General features: G+C 43.3%; 1 protein-coding gene across 1 annotated transcript in view; it reads left to right on the top strand.

The window, feature by feature from the left end:
* The first annotated feature begins 228 nt into the window (after window positions 1-228).
* nrxn3a (neurexin 3a) overlaps window positions 229-23,597 on the top strand; it is a 2,272,338-nt gene continuing 2,248,969 nt past the window's right edge. The window contains exon 1 of the mRNA XM_070879627.1: window positions 229-296. Coding sequence (XP_070735728.1) covers window positions 263-296 — 34 coding nt within the window. The 5' untranslated portion in view covers window positions 229-262. The remainder of the gene's footprint in view (window positions 297-23,597) is intronic.

Genomic DNA, 23,597 nt, shown 5'->3' on the forward strand with positions numbered 1-23,597 from the left:
TGTGTGTGCATGCGTGCTGGCAGCCTGTGGCCGGCTCCCTCAGCACCCGCGCACACACTCATTGACTGACAGCCGCTCCAGCCAATCGTCGCATACACTCACTGACTGACAGCCGCTCCAGCCAATCGCCGCGCACACTCACTGACTGACAGCTGCTCCAGCCAATCGCCAAACACACTCACTGACAGCTGTTCCAGCCAATCGAAACTTAAAAAAATATAAACCCCCCTCTCCCTCAGGCCCAGCTAATGCCGAACCCCAGATGTTTCTGGACCAGAGCGTCTCGGACCAGAAAGGTACAATTCTGCATTTGAAAATTGTTGTAATGGCTGTGTGAATAATTACCTCCTTCTCTATGCCTTTAAATTTTAACTGCAGCCCTTTTCAGGATGACTGGTGCACAATCTCCAATGCGTGTGCCTTGGCCTTTGTGGAAAGTAAATTGAAAACCACTCGAGATGAGGCATAATTATAAATCAACAAACTGCTTTACTTCACATGAAATGTTGAAGTGAACAGAATGCAGTTTCCCAGTGAGCTGCATCTATTTTCCACTGCTCTTATTTAAAAAAAAAAATAGGCAACTCACTCCCAAGCAAGCAAGTCCTAGGACAGACTTTCTGATCCTGTACTTAATGTACTATCAGCTTTCTGATGTGTTGTATCCAAAACTTCCAAAAGGCACTTGACAAAGTTCTGCACGGAAGGCTGTGAGTAAGGCTCACATCTATTGGGATTCAGGGAAACATTGGCTGAGGGATTGAAAACAGCAGGTGCCTCTTGGGAGAGTTATGTTGAGGTGGACATTGTTGTTACCACGACTCAATGACTGATTCAGAAAACACAATGGATATTGGTAGAATTTACACATACAAAGGAAAAATGGGTGACGTGCTCACTCCGTGAATGGTATTTGAATAGCTACGGATGAAATTGAAAGAGACCTAGGAGTCTTGGTTGACTTAGCATTCAACATATCCAACCAATACAGAGCACCAATGAACAAAATCCAATAGAATTTCAACCTATGTAGCAAAAACAGTGGTATAAAAGTCAGGAAGTCATGATCAAGTTGTATAGTGCTCTGGTTAGATGATCCCTTGAGAATTGTCTTCACTTCTGGTTGAGGTGTATGCACCTGTGAGGATGCTCACAGGTTTGTAGAGCGTTGTCGAGCTGTTGCATTGCGAGTGGCTTAGCCAGTCACATGATGTTCACAAGACTCAATAAAACCCCAGTCAGTTGGGTCTAGGTCATCCACGATGAGGTGTGCAGTTGTGAGCCGAGTGGATAAACTGGTAATGTGTAGCCGTGATTGTTAAACCTTTGTTAATAAATCAACTAGTTCTAATAGCAATGTGTTGCTATGAATTCTTAAGCAAAGAACCCGTGAAGCAAATACATTACAGTGGTTACTGAGACCCAAGAGAAGGATTCAAGCTTCTATCGACTCTGGATCAGTTCCCATGGATTGGAGGGTAGCTAATGTAACACCACTTTTTTAAAAAAGGAAGGAGAGAAAATGGGTAATTATAGACTGGTTAGCTTGACATCAGTAGTGGGGAAAATGTTGGAATCGATCATGAAGGATGAAATAGCAGCGAATTTGGAAAGCGGTGACAGGATCGGATCAAGTCAGCATGGATTTATGAAAGGGAAATCATGCTTGACGAATCTTCTGGAATTTTTTGAGGATGTAACTAGCAGAGTGGACAAGGGAGAGCCAGTGGATGTGGTGTATTTGGACTTTCAGCAGACTTTTGACAAGGTCCCGCACAAGAGATTGTTGTGCAAAGTCAAAGCGCATGATATTGGGGGTAATATACTGACGTGGTTGGCAGACAGGAAGCAGAGAGTCGGGATAAACGGGTCCTTTTCAGATTGGAGGCAGTGATTGGTGGAGTGCCGCAGGGCTCAGTGCTGGGACCCCAGTTCTTTACAATATACATTAACGATTTGGATGAAGGAATAGAGTGTAATATCTCCAAGTTTGCAAATGACACTAAACTGGGTGGCGGTGTGAGCTGTGAGGAGGACACTAAGAGGCTGCAGGGTGACTTGGACAGGTTAGGTGAATGGGCAAATGCATGGCAGATGCCGTATAATGTGGATAAATGTGAGGTTATCCATTTTGGGGGCAAAAACACGAAGGCAGAATATTATCTGAATGGCCGCAGACTAGGAAAAGGGGAGGTGCAACGAGACTTTGGTGTCATGGTTCATCAGTCACTGAAAGTGGGCACGCAGGTACAGCAGGTGGTGAAGAAGGCAAATGGTATGTTGGCCTTCATAGCTAGGGGATTTGAATATAGAAGCAGGGAGGTCTTATTGCAGTTGTACAGGGCCTTAGTGAGGCCTCACCTGGAATATTGTGTTCAGTTTTGGTCTCCTAATCTGAGGAAGGACGTTCTTGCTATTGAGGGAGTGCAGCGAAGGTTTACCAGACTGATTCCAGGGATGGCTGGGCTGTCATATGAGGAGAGACTGGATCAACTGGGCCTTTATTCACTGGAGTTTAGAAGGATGAGAGGGGAGCTTATAGAAACATATAAGATTCCGATGGGACTGGACAGGTTAGATGCGGGAAGAATGTTCCCGATGTTGGGGAAGTCCAGAACCAAGGGACACAATCTTAGGATAAGAGGTAGGCCATTTAGGACTGAGATGAGGAGAAACTTCACTCAGAGAGTTGTTAACCTGTGGAATTCTCTACCGCAGAGAGTTGTTGATGACAGTTCACTGGATATATTGAAGAGGGAGTTAGATATGGCTCTTACGGTTAAGGGGATCAAGGGGTATGGAGAGAAAGCAGGAAAGGCGTACTGAAGGAATGATCAGCCATGATCTTATTGAATGGCGGTGCAGGCTCGAAGGGCCGAATGGCCTACTCCTGCACCTATTTTCTATGTTTCTATGTTTAGTGGTGCTGCAGAGAAGAGTCAGGAGGCTGAACCCGAGTGTTGCAGGTCTTGTGTTATGAGGCAAGATGGAAGAAACTGGTGCTTCAAACTTGAAAGGAGACATTTAAGAGTCGCCTTATCGATGTTATTGATAGGGCATCAGTGTAATATAGAGTGCCCCTAGTGGACTACTGTGGTAATGTAACTACTAATGTAAATAATAAAAGGGTCATGTGACAAAGTCACATGATGACGTTTTCTGTATTTGAGCCATCTTGCAGAGTGTGTTTCTTAGTGATGTTAGAATATAACACAATCAGTAAATGCAGAAAATTACCTCAAAGTAAATTGTGTAAGTAGGTCGAGGGGATGTATGTTCAGACTCGACAGGAAATTTTGGGTGATAGTGGGAAATTCATCTCTCAGACTGGACCTCTTAAAACCTACCTGATTGACCAAGCTTTTGGTCATCTGCCCAAATATGTCCTTATCTGGTTCTGTGTCACATTTTATTTGACAATGCTCCTGTGAAGCAAAAATATTGCCACCATTTAAACAATTGGATACTGAATTGAACACCTCGAGGCTCTTCGCCGGGAGCACGCAGAAGCCAAGCGGAAGGAGCGCACGACAACCCAAGCACCCCACCCACCCGTCCCTCCAACCACCGTCTGTCCCACCTGTGAGAGAGACTGTAGGTCGCACATTGGACTCATTAGTCACCTGAGAACTCGTATTAGTGTGGAAGCAAGTCATCCTCAACTCCGAGGGACTGCCTGAGAGAAGAGAGACTGATTTTGGGGGTGAAGGGCACTTTATTTCTGGATGGATGAACAAATTAGAATGGGAAAAGTGGTTTCTCTCCGTCTGTCTGTCGTTATCTTCCGAGTAGGCGTGCTGGCAATCCGTCTTCCGCGTACCCGCCCGCTTTCCTAGAGCAGCCAGATTGGCTACCAGGCCAGTTCAAAACTACTGGACCCATTAAAATGAAGCTGTTTCAGGATCCCTCCTTGTGCTCGTCATAATATCAATGTAGAGACCTGGAGGAAAGGAGACTCAAAATAGTAAGTTAACGTTGAGGTTAAAAAAAATGGAAGTCCTTTGAACAAAGGCCACCCCTAAACTTTTCTTGTCCTTTTTAAGTATTCATTACCTATGGTATTGTAAAAGTCAGAGGTGATTTCTCCTTTCAGTGTTCAACATTAAGCATTTGAATCTTCTATATAGTTCAGTACAATGTGTTAGAATTTTAAGACTGGAATTAATTGAAAACACTACCAATGCTGAGTCTAGTATTCATGCAAGCTAAAGGATACTGGTTCCACAATCTGATTCTCCAAATGGCCCTATAAAATCTTTTTGCAACATAAGCTATTAGTATAAAACCTTTATATAGAGTCCCAAAAATGCCAAAGAAAGGTCTATCTGTGAGTGAAGTCAAGTTCCTGAGGGTAATCAATATTCTTCCCAACCATAACATGGGTGTCATGACAACCATTAGAGTCAGCAGAGTAGAACTCATTTAAATGCAATGCTATTTTGCAGACTTGTCTGCTGGAAATTACGGTGCGAGTTGTTCTGGGAGAAATCATTGAAGAATCTTGGAAGCGCTCTCTTCCTTGACAGGTTTCTTACCTGTCATGGTGATTGCTCCTGCGTGGCCCAAGGACAACTGTATTGTTCGGTTTTGGTATGTGACCAATTCTTGCCCGTGAAATGGCTGGGAGGAAGTTTGTGGAGCAACAACAACTTGCATTTATATAGCACCTTTAACGTGGTCAAATGCTCCAAGGTGCTTCACAAGAGCTTTATCAAACAAAATTTGACACTGAGCGACATAACATAGTAACATAGAAAATAGGTGCAGGAGTAGACCATTCGGCCCTTCGAGCCTGCACCGCCATTCAATGAATTCATGGCTGAAGGAGTCATTGGGGCAGATGCGCAAATGCTTGAACAAAGACGTAGGTTTTAAGGAGGGAAGAGAGGCGGCGAGGTTTAAGGGGGTGGAATCCCAAAGCGTGGGGCCTTGGCAGCTGAAGGCCCGGCCACCAATGGTGGTGTGATTGAAAAATTGAGGATGCTCAAGGGGCCAAAATTGGAGGAGCGCAGAGATCTCTGGTTGTACAGCTGGAGGAGGCTGCAGAGATAGGTAGGGGCGAGGCCATAGAGGAACTGAAAACAAAGTTAAGAGTTTTAAAATCGAGGCGTTGTAGGTTGAGAACAGTCTCGTACAGCCTCAGGCAATTGTCAGGGAGATGGGTGGAGTCAGTGGCTAGGGAACGGAGTTTGTGGCGGGGACCGAAGACAATGGTTTTGATCTTCCCAATATGCTGCTCCATCCAGTACTGTAAGTCGGACAAGCATTCTGGCAATTTAGAGACAGTGGAGATCTTCACTCAGATGAGAGATCGATCCATGCTTTGTGTTGAGGGCAGCCCAATAGCCCAGTGAAGTATGAATTTTTCCAATTGTGTATGTTCCCTCTCTCCTCCCCCCTCCCACCACCTGCCATCACCACCTTCTAGGAAGGCTTTGGTGCTCATCAAAATGAGGGATGACACTTTGGAGGCATAAACACTCCCAGGACAGAATTAGTAAAGAAAGAAAAAGAAAGATTTGCATTTATATAGCGCCTTTCATGACCACTGGACGCCTCAAAGCGCTTTACAGCCAATGAAGTGCTTTTGAAGTGTAGTCACTGTTGTAATGTGGGAAACGCGACAGCCAATTTGTGCGCAGCAAGCTCCCACAAACAACATTTTGATAATGGCTGTTGTGTATGCAATAACTGTTAGACTGAGTACTGTTTAACTCCAAGAGGTATAACCTTGGCTCTGCTTTATTAAGGCCCAAAGTGACTAATATACTTGGGCTGCACACACACGTGTGCAGCCTAATGGTCTCCAACAGTGACGCCATCTAGTGGCTAGTGATCCCAAAAGTACATACATGATGATGACCATGTGATGATCTGTTTTTTTTTGTTATGTTGATTGGCTGGGACACCGAGGAGAACTCACTTGCTCTCAGAAATAGTGCCATGGGATATTTTGCATCCACCCGATAGAGCAAGACGGGGCCTCAGTTTAACGTGCCATCCAAAAGATGGCACCTCTGACAGTACAGCACTCCCTCAGCACTGCATTGGGACTTTCAGCCTAGATTTTTTTTTTGTGTGCTCCAGTCCCTGGAGTGAGACTTGAACCCACAACCTTCTGACTCTGAGGTGAGTGTGCTGCCCAGTGAGCCACAGCTGACACTGCAGGTGAATAATTGAGAGTAAAATTCACTAAAAGTGCTCTTCACAACATCCTCAGCATTGCGGATGCCGCAGAGTCAGTGTGTGTGTGTATGTGTGTGTGTGTGTATATGTGTATGTATGTATATATGTATTCGTAAACGATTGTGTTTTTAATAGTGTCAATTTTTTGTCTTCTAACACACCTTGTGAGGGGCTTCAGGACATTTTACGACTATATAAATACAAATTGTTCTCGTTGTCGGTAGGAGACTGTTGCATTATTTGATGTACGTCGAACACTGTTTATTGTTGTCTGGATATAACATTTTGCCTGATCACCCATTCTCATTGCATATTTCACTTCTATGAATATCAATACTGTAAAATTACGACGGAATTCAAAAATCCATTCAAAATATTGTCCAATAATCCGTGGCTGTTGAGAGGAATTTATTTTAATTCTGATAGAGCAAGAACTGGTGATAAAAAAGCATTGTGCAGGAAACAAAAGAGGAGGCTTTATCTGCAGCAGATTCTGAAACACTGGACACTGACTGAAACTGGCTCCTATCTTTACCTTCATTTGAAGAAACAAAAGAACCAGTATTATGCAAGCTGATTTCCAATGTCTCTGTGATATTTAAATTGTAAATAAATGCACTAGTTATTGCAAGTGTATAAAGGTCTGATCTGTGCATAGTTTGCCACTATACTGAGTTTCTAGAAAATGTAGTGTAAGCCTACATAAAGTCCAGTAACTGCAAATGGGGCCATTGTTAGCCCTGAGCAATAAAAAGACAGGCAGTGTAAAGGTACAGCTTGTAGATTGTGGTGGAAGAGATCTGCTCAACGGAAAGGCTGGTGAACTGTTCAGAGAAAATGGTTCAATTGACATCAATTCAAAACTAGCATTAGCTATATTAGACTAATTTAAAGGTGTACTGTCCTTATGGAAAAAGCATGTCAGACTTTTACTCATTTGTAATCCGACATGATGCAAAGTTGTACGCTGCAATGACATTTCAACTTTACTTTTTATTTTTAAAAAACCCCGCGGATTACCTGGTCATCATCTCATTGCTGTTTGTGGGAGCTTGCTGTGCACCAAGTGGCTGCCGTGTTGCTGACATTACGACAGTGACTGGACTTCAAATGTACTTCTTTGTTGGTCAAAAGGGAGTTAGATATGGCCAAAGGGATCCAGGGATGTGGAGAGAAAGCAGGAAAGGGGTACTGAGGTGAATGATCAGCCATGATCTTATTGAATGGTGGTGCAGGCTCGAAGGGCCTGCACCTATTTTCCATGTTTCTATGTTTTGGGACATCCTGAGGTGGTGAAAGGCGCTATATAAATGCAAGATCTTTCTTTCATTCATCCTTGATTCATATCATGGAGTTAACCTGATTTAAAAAAAAAGGTGCATTTGATAAAGTGCCATTAAAACAATATTCCTCTAAAGCACATAATGTACTTTAGACAGTGCATTTTTCTTTCTAAATAGAGGTAGTCTTTGTATGTAAGATTTCCCAAATGCAGTGCATTTGTTTTAATAAATTCGTTCTGTGGCACTTTTAATTTTCAAGTACCTTCTGCAAAATCCTTCTCTCTAATCCTTTCAGCAGGTCTGTATTTTTTAAAATAATGTTATTGATTTTAATTAGTACCGTACAATTGGCTTATTAGAAGGAGTCTGTCTCTATTGCCGACAAAATATGATGATCTGGCGACTAACCTCCGAGCTAATTTAAAAGATTAATTTTTATGCAAGCAACGACAACAGAGCGAGTGTGTGACATTGGAGCTGAATTTGCAGCTCCTCCTGGTGTCTGAGGTGCGCACGTGCTCATAGGGGCCGCGCCAGATCCGGGTTTAGGCATGAGCTGCGCATGCGCAGAAACCTGGAACTTGCGATCTGTCAAGAATCCTTTTGACGGATCGCACGCATCCAAAAGTGAAAAGGCCTCCCCGGGCAGAGAGTTAGGCTATTTGCCCAGTGAATGCCCTTGAAATTCTTACGCTGGTAAGAGCAGGCGAGAGGCCTGCGTAGAAAAATGAAATTTTATCACTCATTTATATATTAAATATTTATAGATATATATATATATATATAGTATCCATTAAGGTAAGTTTATTTTTAGCCCTATTAAAACATATTTAAAAAAAAACAATTTTGTATAAAATATTTAAGTAAATTGCAGTTTAATTAATTTTAAATATGTAATATGTTTTTTAAAATACACTTAATGTGTTTGTGTGTTTCGGGGGTAGTCCCATTCATACTTATGGCAGCTCCGTAGAAACGGAATTCACCATAACTATGAATAGGGAATCCCCTACTTTCATTGGTTGGGCCAGCCCACGTGATCCCAGGGACGCTTGCGAGCTGCCTGCGCTCCTGGAACACGTGGGTGCAATGTCTGTAAGCTTGTGATGTTTGTAGCTCCACACTGTGGATGTGGACGTATTGTGTGCTGCAAGTACAGAGTTAATAATTAAACAGAAACAGCCTGTTCCGGGGGCTTCTGAGAGAGCTGCCTACCATGTTAGAAAGCTGTGTGTGCTGTGCTCGATGAATATATCACATTTGGTGGCGAGATGGGATTTTTCGGATGATTTAAAGCTGAAATTTTGCTGAAGGATTCGGCCAGCCGACAGAGACTTTGGAAGCTTCTCGATCTTTGGAAAAAGCTACAAAATCCGAGGTAAAATACAGCACACTGTGTGAACAGCTAGAAATTAAAATGGCAGCATCCGCAGGTCTAATGGGACATTTGGGTGAATATAAACAGAACCAGGAAAGGTTTTAAGCATATGTGGATTGGCTAGAAATGTATTTCACTGCAAATAACATAATTGAAGTTCCAGAGAATGCAGTCCAGAATCAGCCGATATTGGAATGTAAGAGAGCGATTTTCTTCTTGGAAACTGGACCGGAATTCTATGAAACCCTTGTAAATCTGCTTGTGCCTGATGAGCCAAACGATACAACGCTTAGAGATTTTAATGAAGCTGGAGTAGCAGTATAACCCCAAACCGTTAAAAATTGCTGAAAGCTATAATTTTTTGAGGATGTTTCCAGTAGAGTGGACAAGGGAGAACCAGTTGATGTGGTGTATTTGGACTTTCAGAAGGCTTTCGACAAGGTCCCACACAAGAGATTGATGTGTAAAGTTAAAGCACATGGGGGTAGTGTGCTGACGTGGATTGAGAACTGGTTGGCAGACAGGAAGCAAAGAGTAGGAGTAAATGGGTACTTTTCAGAATGGCAGGCATTGACTAGTGGGGTACCGCAAAGTTCTGTGCTGGGGCCCCAGCTGTTTACATTGTACATTAATGATTTAGATGAGTGGATTAAATGTAGTATCTCCAAATTTGCGGATGACACTAAGTTGGGTGGCAGTGTGAGCTGCAAGGAGGATGCTATGAGGCTGCAAAGTGACTTGGATAGGTTAGGTGAGTTGGCAAATGCATGGCAGATGAAGTTTAATGTGGATAAATGTGAGGTTATCCACTTTGGTGGTAAAAAAACAGAGAGAGACAGACTATTATCTGAATGGTGACAGATAAGGAAAAGGGGAGGTGCAACGAGACCTGGGTGTCATGGTACATCAGTCATTGAAGGTTGGCATGCAGGTACAGCAGGCGGTGAGGAAAGCAAATGTCATGTTGGCCTTCATAGCAAGGGGATTTGAGTACAGGGGCAGGGAGGTGTTACTACAGTTGTACAGGGCCTTGGTGAGGCCACACCTACATAAGAACATAAGAATTAGGAACAGGAGTAGGCCATCTAGCCCCTCGAGCCTGCTCGCCATTCAACAAGATCATGGCTGATCTGGCCGTGGACTCAGCTCCACTTACCCGCCCGCTCCCCATAATCCTTAATTCCCTTATTGGTTAAAAATCTATCTATCTGTGATTTGAATACATTCAATGAGCTAGCCTCAACTGCTTCCTTGGGCAGAGAATTCCACAGATTCACAACCCTCTGGGAGAAGAAATTCCTTCTCAACTCGGTTTTAAATTGGCTCTCCCATATTTTGAGGCTGTGCCCCCTAGTTCTAGTCTCCCCTACCAGTGGAAACAACCTCTCTGCCTCTATCTTGTCTATCCCTTTCATTATTTTAAATGTTTCTACAAGATCACCCCTCATCCTTCTGAACTCCAACGAGTAAAGACCCAGTCTACTCAATCTATCATCATAAGGTAACCCCCTCATCTCCGGAATCAGCCGAGTGCATCGTCTCTGTACCCCCTCCAAAGCTAGTATATCCTTCCTTAATTAAGGTGACCAAAACTGCACGCAGTACTCCAGGTGCGGCCTCACCTATACCCTGTACAGTTGCAGCAGGACCTCCCTGCTTTTGTACTCCATCCCTCTCGCAATGAAGCCCAACATTCCATTCGCCTTCCTGATTACCTGCTGCACCTGCAAACCAACTTTTTGGGATTCATGCACAAGGACCCCCAGGTCCCTCTGCACCTCAGCATGTTGTAATTTCTCCCCATTCAAATAATATTCCCTTTTACTGTTTTTTTTTTTCCAGGTGACCTCACATTTTCCGACATTGTATCCCATCTGCCAAACCTTAGCCCATTCGCTTAACCTATCTAAATCTCTGTGCAGCCTCTCTGTGTCCTCTCCACAACCTGCTTTCCCACTAAACAGTTGTGGTCCCAGCACCGATCCCTGTGGCACACCACTAACCACCGATTTCCAACCCGAAAAGGACCCATTTATCCCGACTCTCTGCTTTCTGTTAGCCAGCCAATTCTCTATCCATGCTAATACATTTCCTCTGACTCCGCGCACCTTTATCTTCTGCAGTAACCTTTTGTGTGGCACCTTATCGAATGCCTTTTGGAAATCTAAATACACCATATCCATCGGTACACCTCTATCTACCATGCTCGTTGTATCCTCAAAGAATTCCAGTAAATTAGTTAAACATGATTTCCCCTTCATGAATCCATGTTGCGTCTGCTTGATTGCACTATTCCTATCTAGATGTCCCGCTGTTTCTTCCTTGATGATAGCTTCAAGCATTTTCCCCACTATTGATGTTAAACTAACCGGCCTATTTGTCTGCCCCCTTTTTTAGACAGAGGCGTTACATTAGCTGCTTTCCAATTTGCTGGTACCTCCCCATAGTCCAGAGAATTTTGGTAGACTATAACGAATGCATCTGCTATAACTTCCGCCATCTCTTTTAATACCCTGGGATGCATTTCATCAGGACCAGGGGACTTGTCTACCTTGAGTCCCATTAGCCTGTCCAGCACTATCCCCCGAGTGATAGTGATTATCTCAAGGTCCTCCCTTCCCACATTCCCGTGACCAGCAATTTTTGGCATGGTTTTTGTGTCTTCCACTATGAAGACCGAAGCAAAATAATTGTTTAAGGTCTCAGCCATTTCCACATTTTCCATTATGAAATCCCCTTCTCATCTTCTAAGGGACCAACATTTACTTTAGTCACTCTTTTCCGTTTTATATATCTGTAAAAGCTTTTACTATCTGTTTTTATGTTTTGCGCAAGTTTACTTTCGTAATCTATCTTTCCTTTCTTTATTGCTTTCTTAGTCATTCTTTGCTGTTGTTTAGAATTTTCCCAATCTTCTAGTTTCCCACTAACCTTGGCCACCTTATACGCATTGGTTTTTAATTTGATACTCTCCTTTATTTCCTTGGTTATCCACGGCTGGTTATCCCTCCTCTTACCGCCCTTCTTTTTCACTGAAATATATTTTTGTTGAGCACTATGAAAGAGCTCCTTAAAAGTCCTCCACTGTTCCTCAGTTGTGCCACCGTTTAGTTTGTGTTTCCAGTCTACTTTAGCCAACTCTGCCCTCATTCCACTGTAGTCCCCTTTGTTTAAGCATAGTACGCTCGTTTGAGACACTACTTCCTCACCTTCAATCTGTATTACAAATTCAACCATACTGTGATCACTCATTCCAAGAGGATCTTTTACTAGGAGATCATTTATTATTCCTGTCTCATTCGGACCAGATCTAAGATAGCTTGCTCCCTTGTAGGTTCTGTAACATACTGTTCTAAGAAACAATCCCGTATGCATTCTATGAATTCCTTCTCCAGGCTACCCCGTGCGATTTGATTTGACCAATCGATATGTAGATTAAAATCCCCCATGATTACTGCCGTTCCTTTTTCACATGCCTCCATTATTCCCTTGATTATTGCCCGCCCCACCGTGAAGTTATTATTTGGGGGCCTATAAACTACGCCCACCAGTGACTTTTTCCCCTTACTATCTCTAATCTCCACCCACAATGATTCAACATTTTGTTCAATAGAGCCAATATCATCTCTCACAACTGCCCTGATATCATCCTTTATTAACAGAGCTATCCCACCTCCTTTCCCTTCTTGTCTATCCTTCCGAATTGTCAGATACCCCTGTATGTTTAATTCCCAGTCTTGGCCACCCTGCAACCACGTTTCTGTAATGGCCACCAAATCATACCCATTTGTAATGATTTGTGCCGTCAGCTCATTTAATTTATTTCGAATGCTGCATGCGTTTAGGTAGAGTGTTTTAATACTCGTTTTTAAACCATGATTTTTAGTTTTGACCCCTCCTGCAGCCCCTTTATATTCATACATATTGTCCCTTCCTATCACCTTGTGGTTTACACTTACCCCAGTGCTACTCTGCTCTGTTGCCTCCTGCCTTTTGCATTCTTTCTTGGGGTCCTGTTCATCTGAGCTCTCACCCACTCTAACTAGCTCAGAGCACTCTCCTGGGTTCCGAATACTCCTCGCATTGAGGCACTGAGCTTTCATGCTTGCCTTTTTATTACACTTTGACCCTTTAGAATTTTGTTGTGCAGTGGCCCTTTTTGTTTTTTGCCTTGGGTTTTTCTACCCTCCACTTTTACTCATCTCCTTTCTGTCTTTTGCTTTTGTCTCCATTTTGTTTCCCTCTGTCTCCCTGCATTGGTTCCCATCCCCCTGCCATATTAGTTTAACTCCTCCCCAACAGCACTAGCAAACACTCCCCCTAGGACATTGGTTCCGGTCCTGCCCAGGTGCAGACCGTCCAGTTTGTACTGGTCCCACCTCCCCCAGAACCGGTTCCAATGCCCCAGGAATTTTAATCCCTCCCTGCTGCACCACTGCTCAAGCCATGTATTCATCGGAGCTATCCTGCGATTCCTACTCTGACTAGCTCGTGGCACTGGTAGCAATCTCGAGATTACTACTTTTGAGGTCCTACGTTGTAATTTAGCTCCTAGCTCCTTAAATTTGTTTCGTAGAATCTCATCCCTTTTTTTACCTTTATCGTTGGTACCAATGTGCCCACGACAACTAGCTGTTCACCCTCCCTTTTCAGAATGTCCTGCACCCGCTTCGAGACATCCTTGATCCTTGCACCAGGGAGGCAACATACCATCCTGGAGTCTCAGTTGCTTCCGCAGAAACGCCTATCTATTCCCCTTACAATTGAATCCCCTATCACTATCGCTCTCCCACTCTTTTTCCTGCCCTCCTGTGCAGTAGAGCCAGCCACGGTGCCATGAACTTGGCTGCTGCTGCCCTCCCCTGATGAGTCATTCCCCCCAACAGTACTCAAAGCGGTGTATCTGTTTTGCAGGGGGATGACCGCAGGGGACCCCTGCTACCTTCCTTGCACTGCTCTTCCTGCTGGTCTTCCATTCCCTATCTGGCTGTGGACCCTTCACCTGCGGGTAAGACCAACTCGCTACACTTGCTACTCAGTGTCCCTGAGTTCTCACATGGTACAAGAGGAGCATATCACTTGACCGAGCTCTCCTGCCATGACTTAACCCTTAGATACACTTAAATTGGCAATAACAATGCTAAAGTTACTCACTGTTATAGAAGAGAAAAAAGAAAAGCTACTCACCAATCACCAGCCAATCACTTACCCCCTTGGCTGTGACGTCACCTTTCTGTTTCTTTCTACTTCTTTTTGCCTTCTCCCTGTAGCTGCACAAGCCTCTCGCCGAAGCTGCCCGAACTCCTTGTCTCGTGGCCTTTTGTAGGCCTCCACGCACCCCGGACTGTCGCCTCTCGCCTGGAGTATTGTGTACAGTTTTGGTCTCCTAACTTGAGGAAGGACATTCTTGCTATTGAGGGAGTGCAGCGAAGGTTCACCAGACTGATTTCCGGGATGGTGGGACTGACATATCAAGAAAGACTGGATCAACTGGGCTTGTATTCACTGGAATTCAGAAGAATGAGAGGGGATCTCATAGAAATGTTAAAATTCTGATGGGTTTAGACAGGTTAGATGCAGGAAGAATGTTCCCAATGTTGGGGAAGTCCAGAACCAGGGGTCACAGTCTAAGGTAAGCCATTTAGGACCAAGATGAGGAGAAGTTTCTTCACCCAGAGAGTGGTGAACCCGTGGAATTCTCTACCACAGAAAGTTGTTGAGGCCAATTCACTAAATATATTCAAAAAGAAGTTAGATGTAGTCCTTATTACTAGGGGGATCAAGGGGAATGGCGAGAAAGCAGGAATGGGGTACTGAAGTTTCATGTTCAGCCATGAACTCATTGAATGGCGGTGCAGGCTGGGAAGGGCTGAATGGCCTACTCCTTCACCTATTTTCTATGTTTCTATGTTTCTATTTTGGTATGCGAAATCAAAAGACTGATTGAAGTATCAATGATTACATTGTAGCATTAAAAAAGCTATCTATTCACTAATTTCGGAAACTTTCAAAACTGAGCATTGTGGGATCGTTTTGTTTGTGGGGTGAAAAATGATATGATCAGAAGAAAGTTATTGACGACGGATGACTTGACTTTTGAAATTGCTTGTCAGACAGCGAGGTCGATGGGCATGGCCGATCAATATTCCCGAGAATTGCATAATAATTACGGTCAGTCAACCAAGGTGAATCGCCTGTAGGTTCAAAGTAAAAGGTGGTGGGGGCCCAAAGTCTCAGAAACTGGAAATTCTAACAGAGCATCGATGTCATGTTATTGGTGCCTGGGACAACACATTGCTCAAAGTTGTCCATATGTGAAGGCAGAGTGTTTCTTCTGCAGAAAGACTGGGCATCTTGTGAAGGCATGCCGACTGAAGGGTAAACCAGCTTTTAAAGCTATGAATCCAGCGTTTAAAGCTATGTGTAGAAATCCTCACAGACAGCATAGCATGGAAGAACAACAACAGGACGAGGAGATGTTAGTTACACGTCATCAGGAGCATGAGGTTAGCGGACGGTAATTCGAAAAATATCAAAATCCATGTAGATATTGCGGGATTCAAGATACCAATGGAACTCGACATGGGTGCATCTGTGAGTGTAGTACTGGAGTCGCTGTACCTCGACAAATTGCATGATTTCCCACTGGAGAAATCCAAGATGGAGCTGCGAGGCTACTCAGGAGAGAAAATTCCTGTGGTTGGTCGTATCACCGTACCAGTGAAATATAAGGATCGATTTCAGAACTTGCCTCTAATAGTAGTGAAAGGAAACAAGCCTGCTTACTGGGAAGAAATTGGTTGAGATCATTGAAGCTGGATTGGAGTGAGATTTTTCATGTGGAAGCGAGATTTGCATCAACGGATGATATCAAGAGTTATCCGAAGGTGTTCTGCGAAACGGGCAGTCCGATCCAAGGCTTCAAGGCGAGTGTCAGGGTACAGAAGGACGCTAGATTGGATTGCTGCAAGCCACATTCCATACCGTATGTACTCGAGGAGAAAATTGAGCAAGAACTCAAAAGACTAGAGACAAGAACATTATTTGTAAGAGAGATCGATGTAATTGGGCTACACCCATTGTTGTTGTACCCAAGTCCGATGGTAAGGTAAGATTGTGTAGTGATTATAAAGTAATCGTAAACCAGGCTCTAGAAGGTAATGTCCCCAATACATTGGTGAATATAGAAGATTTGTTCACAATACTGACAGATGGTCAGATTTTCTCAAAGTTGGATCTTACGAATGCCTACTTACAACTTGAACTAGATAAGGAGTCCAAGTCATGTTTGACTATAAATAATCATCTAGGCCTATATCAATTTAATAGGCTACCATTTGGAGTGTCTTCTGCCCCTGCCATATTCCATGGGGTGATGAACCAGATTTTTCAAGGTATTGAAGGGGTGGTATGTTATTTAGATGACATACTAATTTCAGCACCAAATAGGCAAATTCATAATAACATATTGAATGAAGTCCTCAAACGGCTAGAGAAGCACAGAGTACGAGTGTGCTCGTAAGTGTGAGTTATTTAACAACTCAGTGGAGTACTTAGGGTACAGAGTAGACAAAGATGGTTTGCATCCAACCATGGGAAAACTGGATGCAATTAGAAATGCACTCACTCCCAGGAATTTCATGGAACTTCGACCATTCTTGGGACTCTTGAACTATTATGGGAAGTTCCTACCAAATTTGGCTACAGTATTACATCCACTGAATGAACTTTTGAAAAAACAGTTCCATTGGAAGTGGTCAAAAGAATGCGATACACCATTCATGGAGTGTAAAAGCAAATTGGTAGAGAGCACCATGTTAGTTCACTGTGACATATCTAAGGAGATTAAACTAGCATGTGATGCCTCTTCGTATGGAGTTGGGGCAGTAATCTCTCATGTATCACGTAGTGGGGAGGAGAGACCAATTGCTTTTGCATCACGCACTCTCAGTGCCAGTGAGAGTAATTATGCGCAAGTTGAAAGGGAAGCTTTGGCATTAATTTTTGGGGCCAAGAAGTTTCACAAATACTTGTATGGTCGTAAGTTTACCATCGTTACAGACCATAAGCCCTAACAGCAATCCTCCATCCAAAGTCCCCAGTTCTAACATTAGCTGCAGCCCGAATGTAGAGATGGTTTTTGATTTTGTCAGCATATACATGTGATATTGAATACAGACGATCAGCTGATCACAGTAATGCTGATGCATTGTCTAGATTACCTTCCCCATCATAAGTTACACCCGATAGGGAAGAAGTGTTTTATTTTTCATACATTGATGAACTGCCAGTCACAGCTGAAGAGATTGGTAGAGCAACCAAACATGACCCAGTGATGTTAAGGGTGTATGATTATATTGCAAATGGATGGCCAAACCAGGTAACAGACAAAGATATTCATCCATTCTTCATTCGTAGGAATGAATTATCAGTCGATAAAGATTGTATCATGTGGGGTGCAAGAGTGGTTATACCAAATAAATTCAGGTCTAAATTATTAGGAGACCTCCATGACCAGCATCTGGGAATGTGCTTGACCAAGAGTTTTGCATGCAGTTATTTATGGTGGCCAGGTCTTGATAAAGATATGGAGTACATCGTGAGTCGGTGTACGACATGTCAATCGGTAAGCAAGCAACCACCACCAGTACCCATTACAGCCATGGAAATGGTCTCCCAGGATGTGGCAAAGACTATATATTGATTTTGCTGAGTTAGAAGGACAACAATTGTTCATTGTGATTGATAGCCCATCGAAGTGGGTTGAGGTGTTTCTAATGTGGAAAATAACAAGTAAAGCATTAAACATTTTGCGAAGTTTATTTTCTTCATTTGGCCTCCCAGAAGAAATTGTTTTGGATAATGGACCACAATTTTGTTCAGGAGAATTTACACAATTCACGAGCAAAAATGGTGTGAAACATACCATCCTGCTTTGAATGGTGCAGCAGAGTGCACTGTACAAATTATAAAACATGCCCTCATAAAACAAATGTTAGATCCAAATCCAGTTGTCATTGGATCACAAATTGGCTAATTTTTTGATTACATATCGTAATACTCCTCACACAACTACTGGTAGAACACCAGCAGAATTGTTTCTGAAACGACAGCCACGAACCAGATTCTTGTTGTTAAAACCAAACTTGATACAGTCCATAGAAGAGACACAATTAAGACAAAGAGAATCATGTTAGAGGTAGAGTAAAAGAAAGAAGTGTGAAATTAAACCAGACGGTAAGAGTGAAGAATCATCACCATAAATGGTTAAAGTGGTTACCAGGAAGAGTGGTGAAGATATGTAATCCTCGAACATATTTGGTCAAAATATTTGATAATGGACAGGTTAGGTTTGTTCATATTGATCATATTTTACCTACAGACATGGAAGGAGTTGAAGGTGGGAATAATTCAATTATTTCTGACTCATCAGATAGTTTTGATATTCTAGTCGCAAATCCTAAATCCAATGTACTGGAAACAAATCCAAGAGAAAATCAGAATGTAAGTCTGAGTCCGAGTCAGGAAAACAAACAGCCCGAAGTTATAGTGAGTACAAATGAAAATCAAGGAAATTCCGTGGAAGAAAATGTTCCTCAGATTGAGCCTCAAAGGAATTTAGATTCGACACCATGTTTGGAAGGTTCTGTTCGAGAGCGAAGGTATCCTCTTCGAAACAGAAAACAAGTGGTTAAGTTAAATTTGTAAATATGGAAAAAAAAATAAGTCTCTATCTTGTGTTATGTATAAACATGCAATTTTTGTATGATGTTTGTTATAATAAATTCCTCATTAAGGAGGGAGAAGTGTAATGTCTGTAAGCTTGTAATGTTTGTAGCTCCACACGGTGGATGTGGACGTATTGTGTACTGCAACTACAGAGTTAATAATTAAACAGAAGCAGCATGTTCTGGAGGCTTCCGAGAGAGCTGCCTGCCACGTTAGAAAGCTGTGTGTGCTGTGCTCTGTGAATATATCAGTGGGCCTCTAGGCAGGCCTACGCGAAGAAGCCCAGGACTGTAAGTCACCAAACCTCCCGGACCAACAGGTAAGTTTGTAGATTTTTTCCAGGTGCGTGGCATCCGCCCTCGGCAAACTTCCAACCGCAAAATGTGGGCCATAGTTTTTGCCTCTAACCAGCTTGGGACTTTATGCATGTGGTCATGTAATCAACTTATTTGTGAAATGCAGCATTTTCAAAAAGCTTGTGACTAAGCTTATGCTTATTGGTGTCATAATTGGCTCTAAATATAGCAAAGTGTTTCTGGCATATTTGCTTACATTTTATTCTGAATAAAAGTTGCTCGAAGGACAATATCAGTACACGAAGGAAATTAAGACGCTATTGTTAGAAATAGGGTCACAAATTTGCAAAAAATGAAGTGTAAGTTTAATCATCTCTACCATAACATATTAATCCATACACAACTATCTTCATTTTTAAGTTCTCTGGTGGCAGGGCACAATTACAAAAGTTTCAGCAATTTCCATTATCATAGAAAAGTACAGTACTGCAGAAGGAGGCCATTCAGCCCATCAAAGAGCAACCCAGTTAGTCCCACTCCCCTGCTCTGTCCCCATATCCCTGTAATTATTTCTCCTTCAAGTATTTCTACAATTCCCTTTTGAAGGCTACGATTGAATCTGTATCCACCGCCCTATCGGGCAGTGCGTTCCAAATGCTAACTACACGTGCGTTTTTAAAAAAAAATTCTTCTCATGTCGCCTCTGGTTCTTTTGCCAATCAGCTTAAATCTGTGCCCTCTGGTTATCGACCCTTCAGTCATTGGAAACTCTTTCTCTATTTTTACTCTATCTAAACCCGTCATGATTTTAAACACCTCTCTCAAATCTCTGCTTAGCCAAGGCGAACAACATGAATGTGGATAATGGAAATATAACATGGCCAGGATATGACTTAAAATGATGACCCCCCCCCCCCCCCCGCCAATCCAATTAGAATAAAAATTTAAAACTCCTGCATCTTTTATATTTTGTATGTTTGAATGGTCAGTAGACAAGAGTAAGCTAAAGTCTACATGAACATTTTTTTGGGATGGAAACAAAATCCACGTGTGCTTATTCTCGCGTCGATTTCTTGTGGAAATTACACACTGTGTAATAGACTTGTAGAATGTTGAATTAGTTACCAGAGAATGTCATTGAAATGACCATTGGAAAGGTTAAGAACCCATTTGACTTTTATCTGTAGCGGATGGAATTATGAACAGGCACAGAAAATAATCAAAAAGTCTAATGGAATGCTGGCCTTTATATCTCGAGGACTAGTGTACAAGGGGACAGAAGTTATGCTGCAGCTGTACAAAGCCCTGGTTAAACCACACCTGCAGTACTGTGAGCAGTTCTGGGCACCATATCTTAGGAAGGATATATTTGGAGGGAGTGCAGCGTCAGTTTACCAGAATGTTTCCCGGACTTCCAAGGTTAAGTTACGAGGAGAGATTACACAAATTAGGGTTAATGTTTCAGGTCAATGATCCTTCCAGGGTCATTGTCCTAAAAAGTTAACTCTGTTTCTCTCTCCACAGATGTTGCCTGACCCGCATTTTCTGTTTTTAGTTCAGATTCCAGCAGCTGCAGTATTTTGCTTTTGTATACAATTTAGATTTGCATTCCCTAGAATTTAGAAGGTTAAGGGGCAATCTGATCGAAGTTTTCAAGGTATTAACTGATCGTTTCTCTCTATCTATCCTATTTTCACTGGTTGGAGATTCCAGGACGAGGGAGCATAGTCTAAGCATTAGAGCCAGACCTTTCAGGAGTGAAGTTGGGATGCACTTCTACATACACATGGTGGTAGAACTTTGGATCTCTCTTCCACAAATGGCAATTGATGCTAGATCAGTTGTTAATTTTAAATCGGAGATTGATAGCTTTTTGTTAACTAAAGGTATTAATGGATATGGGACAAAGGCGGGTATATGGATTTCAGTCGTAGATCAACCGTGATCTCATTGAATGGTAGAACAGGCTCAAGGAGCTCAATGGCCTACTCCTATTCCTATGTTCCTATTTTAAAACTCTCGAGTTGACCTGAAACGTTAATCTTACCTTTCCCTTGCCACAACTGCTAACCTGCTGCCTGTTTCCATTTTTTTCTATTTTCATTTATAACATTCTTGTTTTCAGATCTCTCCATTACTTCATAGTGTCAGCCGTGGCTCAGTGTGTAGCACACTCTCCTCTGAGGCAGAAGTTTGTGGGGGTTCAAGCCCCACTCCAGAGACTGGAGCACATAAATCTAAGCTGACACTCCCAGTGCAGTGCTGAGGGAGTGCTGCACTGTCAGAGGTCACACCGAGGCCCCGGCTGCTCTCTCAGGTAGATGCAAAACATGGCACTATTTCGAAGCGGAGCCGGGGAGTTCACCCCCGGTGTCCTGGCCAATGTTTATCCCTCAATCAACACCTAAAGTTTAGATGATCTGGTTATTATCACATTGCTGTTTGTGGGAGCGTGCTGTGTGCAAATTGGCTTCCGCATCCTATATTGCTATACTTCACTTCAAAAGTACTTAATCGGCTGTAAAGCACTTTGGGACTTTATGGAAGGCGCTATATAAATGCAATTCTTTTTTCACCCCGAAACCTCCATCATCATCATAGGCAGTCCCTCGGAATCGAAGAAGACTTGCTTCCACTCTAAAAGTGAGTCCTTAGGTGGCTGAACAGTCCAATACGAGAACCACAGTCCCTGTCGCCAGTGGGGCAGATACTCGTTGAGGATAAGGGAGGGTGGGACAGGTTAGTCGCATGCTCTTTCGGCTGCCTGCGCCTGGTTTCTGCACGCTCTCGGCGATGAGACCCGAGGTGCTCAGTGCCCTCCCGGATGCACTTCCTCCACTTAAGGCGGTCTTTGGCCAGGGACTCCCAGTTGTCAGTGGGGATGTTGTATTTTATCAGGGAGGCTTTTGGAACAGACCTTTAATCATAAGAACATAAGAACATAAGAAATAGGAGCAGGAGTAGGCCATCCAGCCCCTCGAGCCTGCTCCGGTATTTAATACGATCATGGCTGATCTGATCATGGACTCGGGTCCACTTCCCTGCCCACTCCCATAACCACTTATTCCCTGCTGATCTGCTCCTGCTTACATTGTTTCACATATGCTCTGGATTTCTGATCGCTTGCCCTCTCTTTCACCAGTAGTGGCTGCACACTCAGCCATGACATTCCTGCTTTCTGGAATTCTTTGTCCAGTTCCTTCTATTGTGCCACCTCTTTTTTCTCTCTCTCTGCCTCCCCTTCGCCCCCCCCCCCACCCCCCTCGTTTTTGGCTTCAACAGCTCCCTCTTTCTCACTCTGTTGTCCTGAGAAGAAGCACAAGGCACTTGATGAACCCCATGGGAACCACTTTCCCACTTGGGAACTGCAGTTGCAGTTAATATATTGCACTGCACGTACTGATTTTGCCCTTATGGGTAACATCAAGTTCTCCCAAGGGACAAGGGGTCCTTGTGCTGGTGACCAGCTGAAGGGGTGGAATGGTAGGGTTGAATAGTTGGAGTTGAGTTAATAACAGGGTAGGTTTCATATTTTTTGTTGCAAGAGCTTGCTTAATGGAAAAAGTCATCAAGTCAAAAATTACGTTTTTTTTTTAAACTTGCCTTCCTGTGGAGCGGAGACAAGCCAACAATGTTGGTTGCAAGTGATTTGATATTTTTGCTGTATGGGTGGAGCGTCCGAAATGCGGATTCCAAAAACCGGCATGTTCAGAAAACCGGACACGTGCAGATCGCACAAGTCGACGTCCGGAATCAGGAAATCTGTTCAAAGAAACGGACATTTTTTTTTCACAACAGTGATATAAATGGCATAAAATGAAAGTAGTAAAATTTCAGAAATGGATATTTGGTATTTTGATCAGTATTCTGTAAATAATCCCCCCCCACCCCCCTCACGCAAAACACACACACCACCATCACCCCCGCCTTGCTGTTCCTCCAGGAGGTGTCTCTCTAAGAGTGAATTTGAGTGTTCTCCCGTCGTCTGGATTTTTGCATCGATTTCTGATGCGATAACTGCCACATGAATAAACCAACATTATTTGTGAAGAGCTCTCGGTGTTTCCAATGCGGTCTTACTGCGGGAGATGGGAGGAGGAGGTGGTGGTTATTGATTATCATTCTGTCCCTACTATATGTTAAAGAGAAGGGGGGCCCATTTGAGCCCTAAGCACGGGGCTGCACTTGCGGACAAACTGGTTTGAGGGGTCCCTCTCGATGCTGAATGAGGCGGGTAGGGGTGAGGGAGCGATAACCAGGGCTGATCTTTTAAAGTGGGAGGGGATGGAATTATTTCATTATGCTGCTCTCGAACGTGCCCTTCAGAGACTGTGTATCTGATCTGGTGTCAGCCCTGGATGCAGTCCTGCCAGGTCACACCAGGTGCCCGTGCGGTCAATACAGAGCAATAGTAATCCAAAACAAGGTTGAGTACAATAAAACACACTTTTTTTGAATCACCCACACCTGCTGTCCTTGTCTCCGAAATCCTGAAATACCCGAAACTCGGCCCAGGGATTTCCGGATTCGGGATGCCGGATTTCTGTTCTGAAATCAGGAAAAACCTGAATGGCCTCGGTCCCGAGGTTTCTGGATTTCGGAGGTTGTACCTGTATAATTAGAAACAAACGGTGGGGAGTCTAGAACAAGGGGACATAACATTTAAAATTAATGTTAGATTGTTCAGGCGTGATGTCAAGAAGCACTTCTTCACTCAAAGAGTAG

This window comes from Pristiophorus japonicus, chromosome 4 (genome assembly GCF_044704955.1).
Source record: "Pristiophorus japonicus isolate sPriJap1 chromosome 4, sPriJap1.hap1, whole genome shotgun sequence".
Classification (NCBI taxonomy): domain Eukaryota; kingdom Metazoa; phylum Chordata; class Chondrichthyes; family Pristiophoridae; genus Pristiophorus; species Pristiophorus japonicus.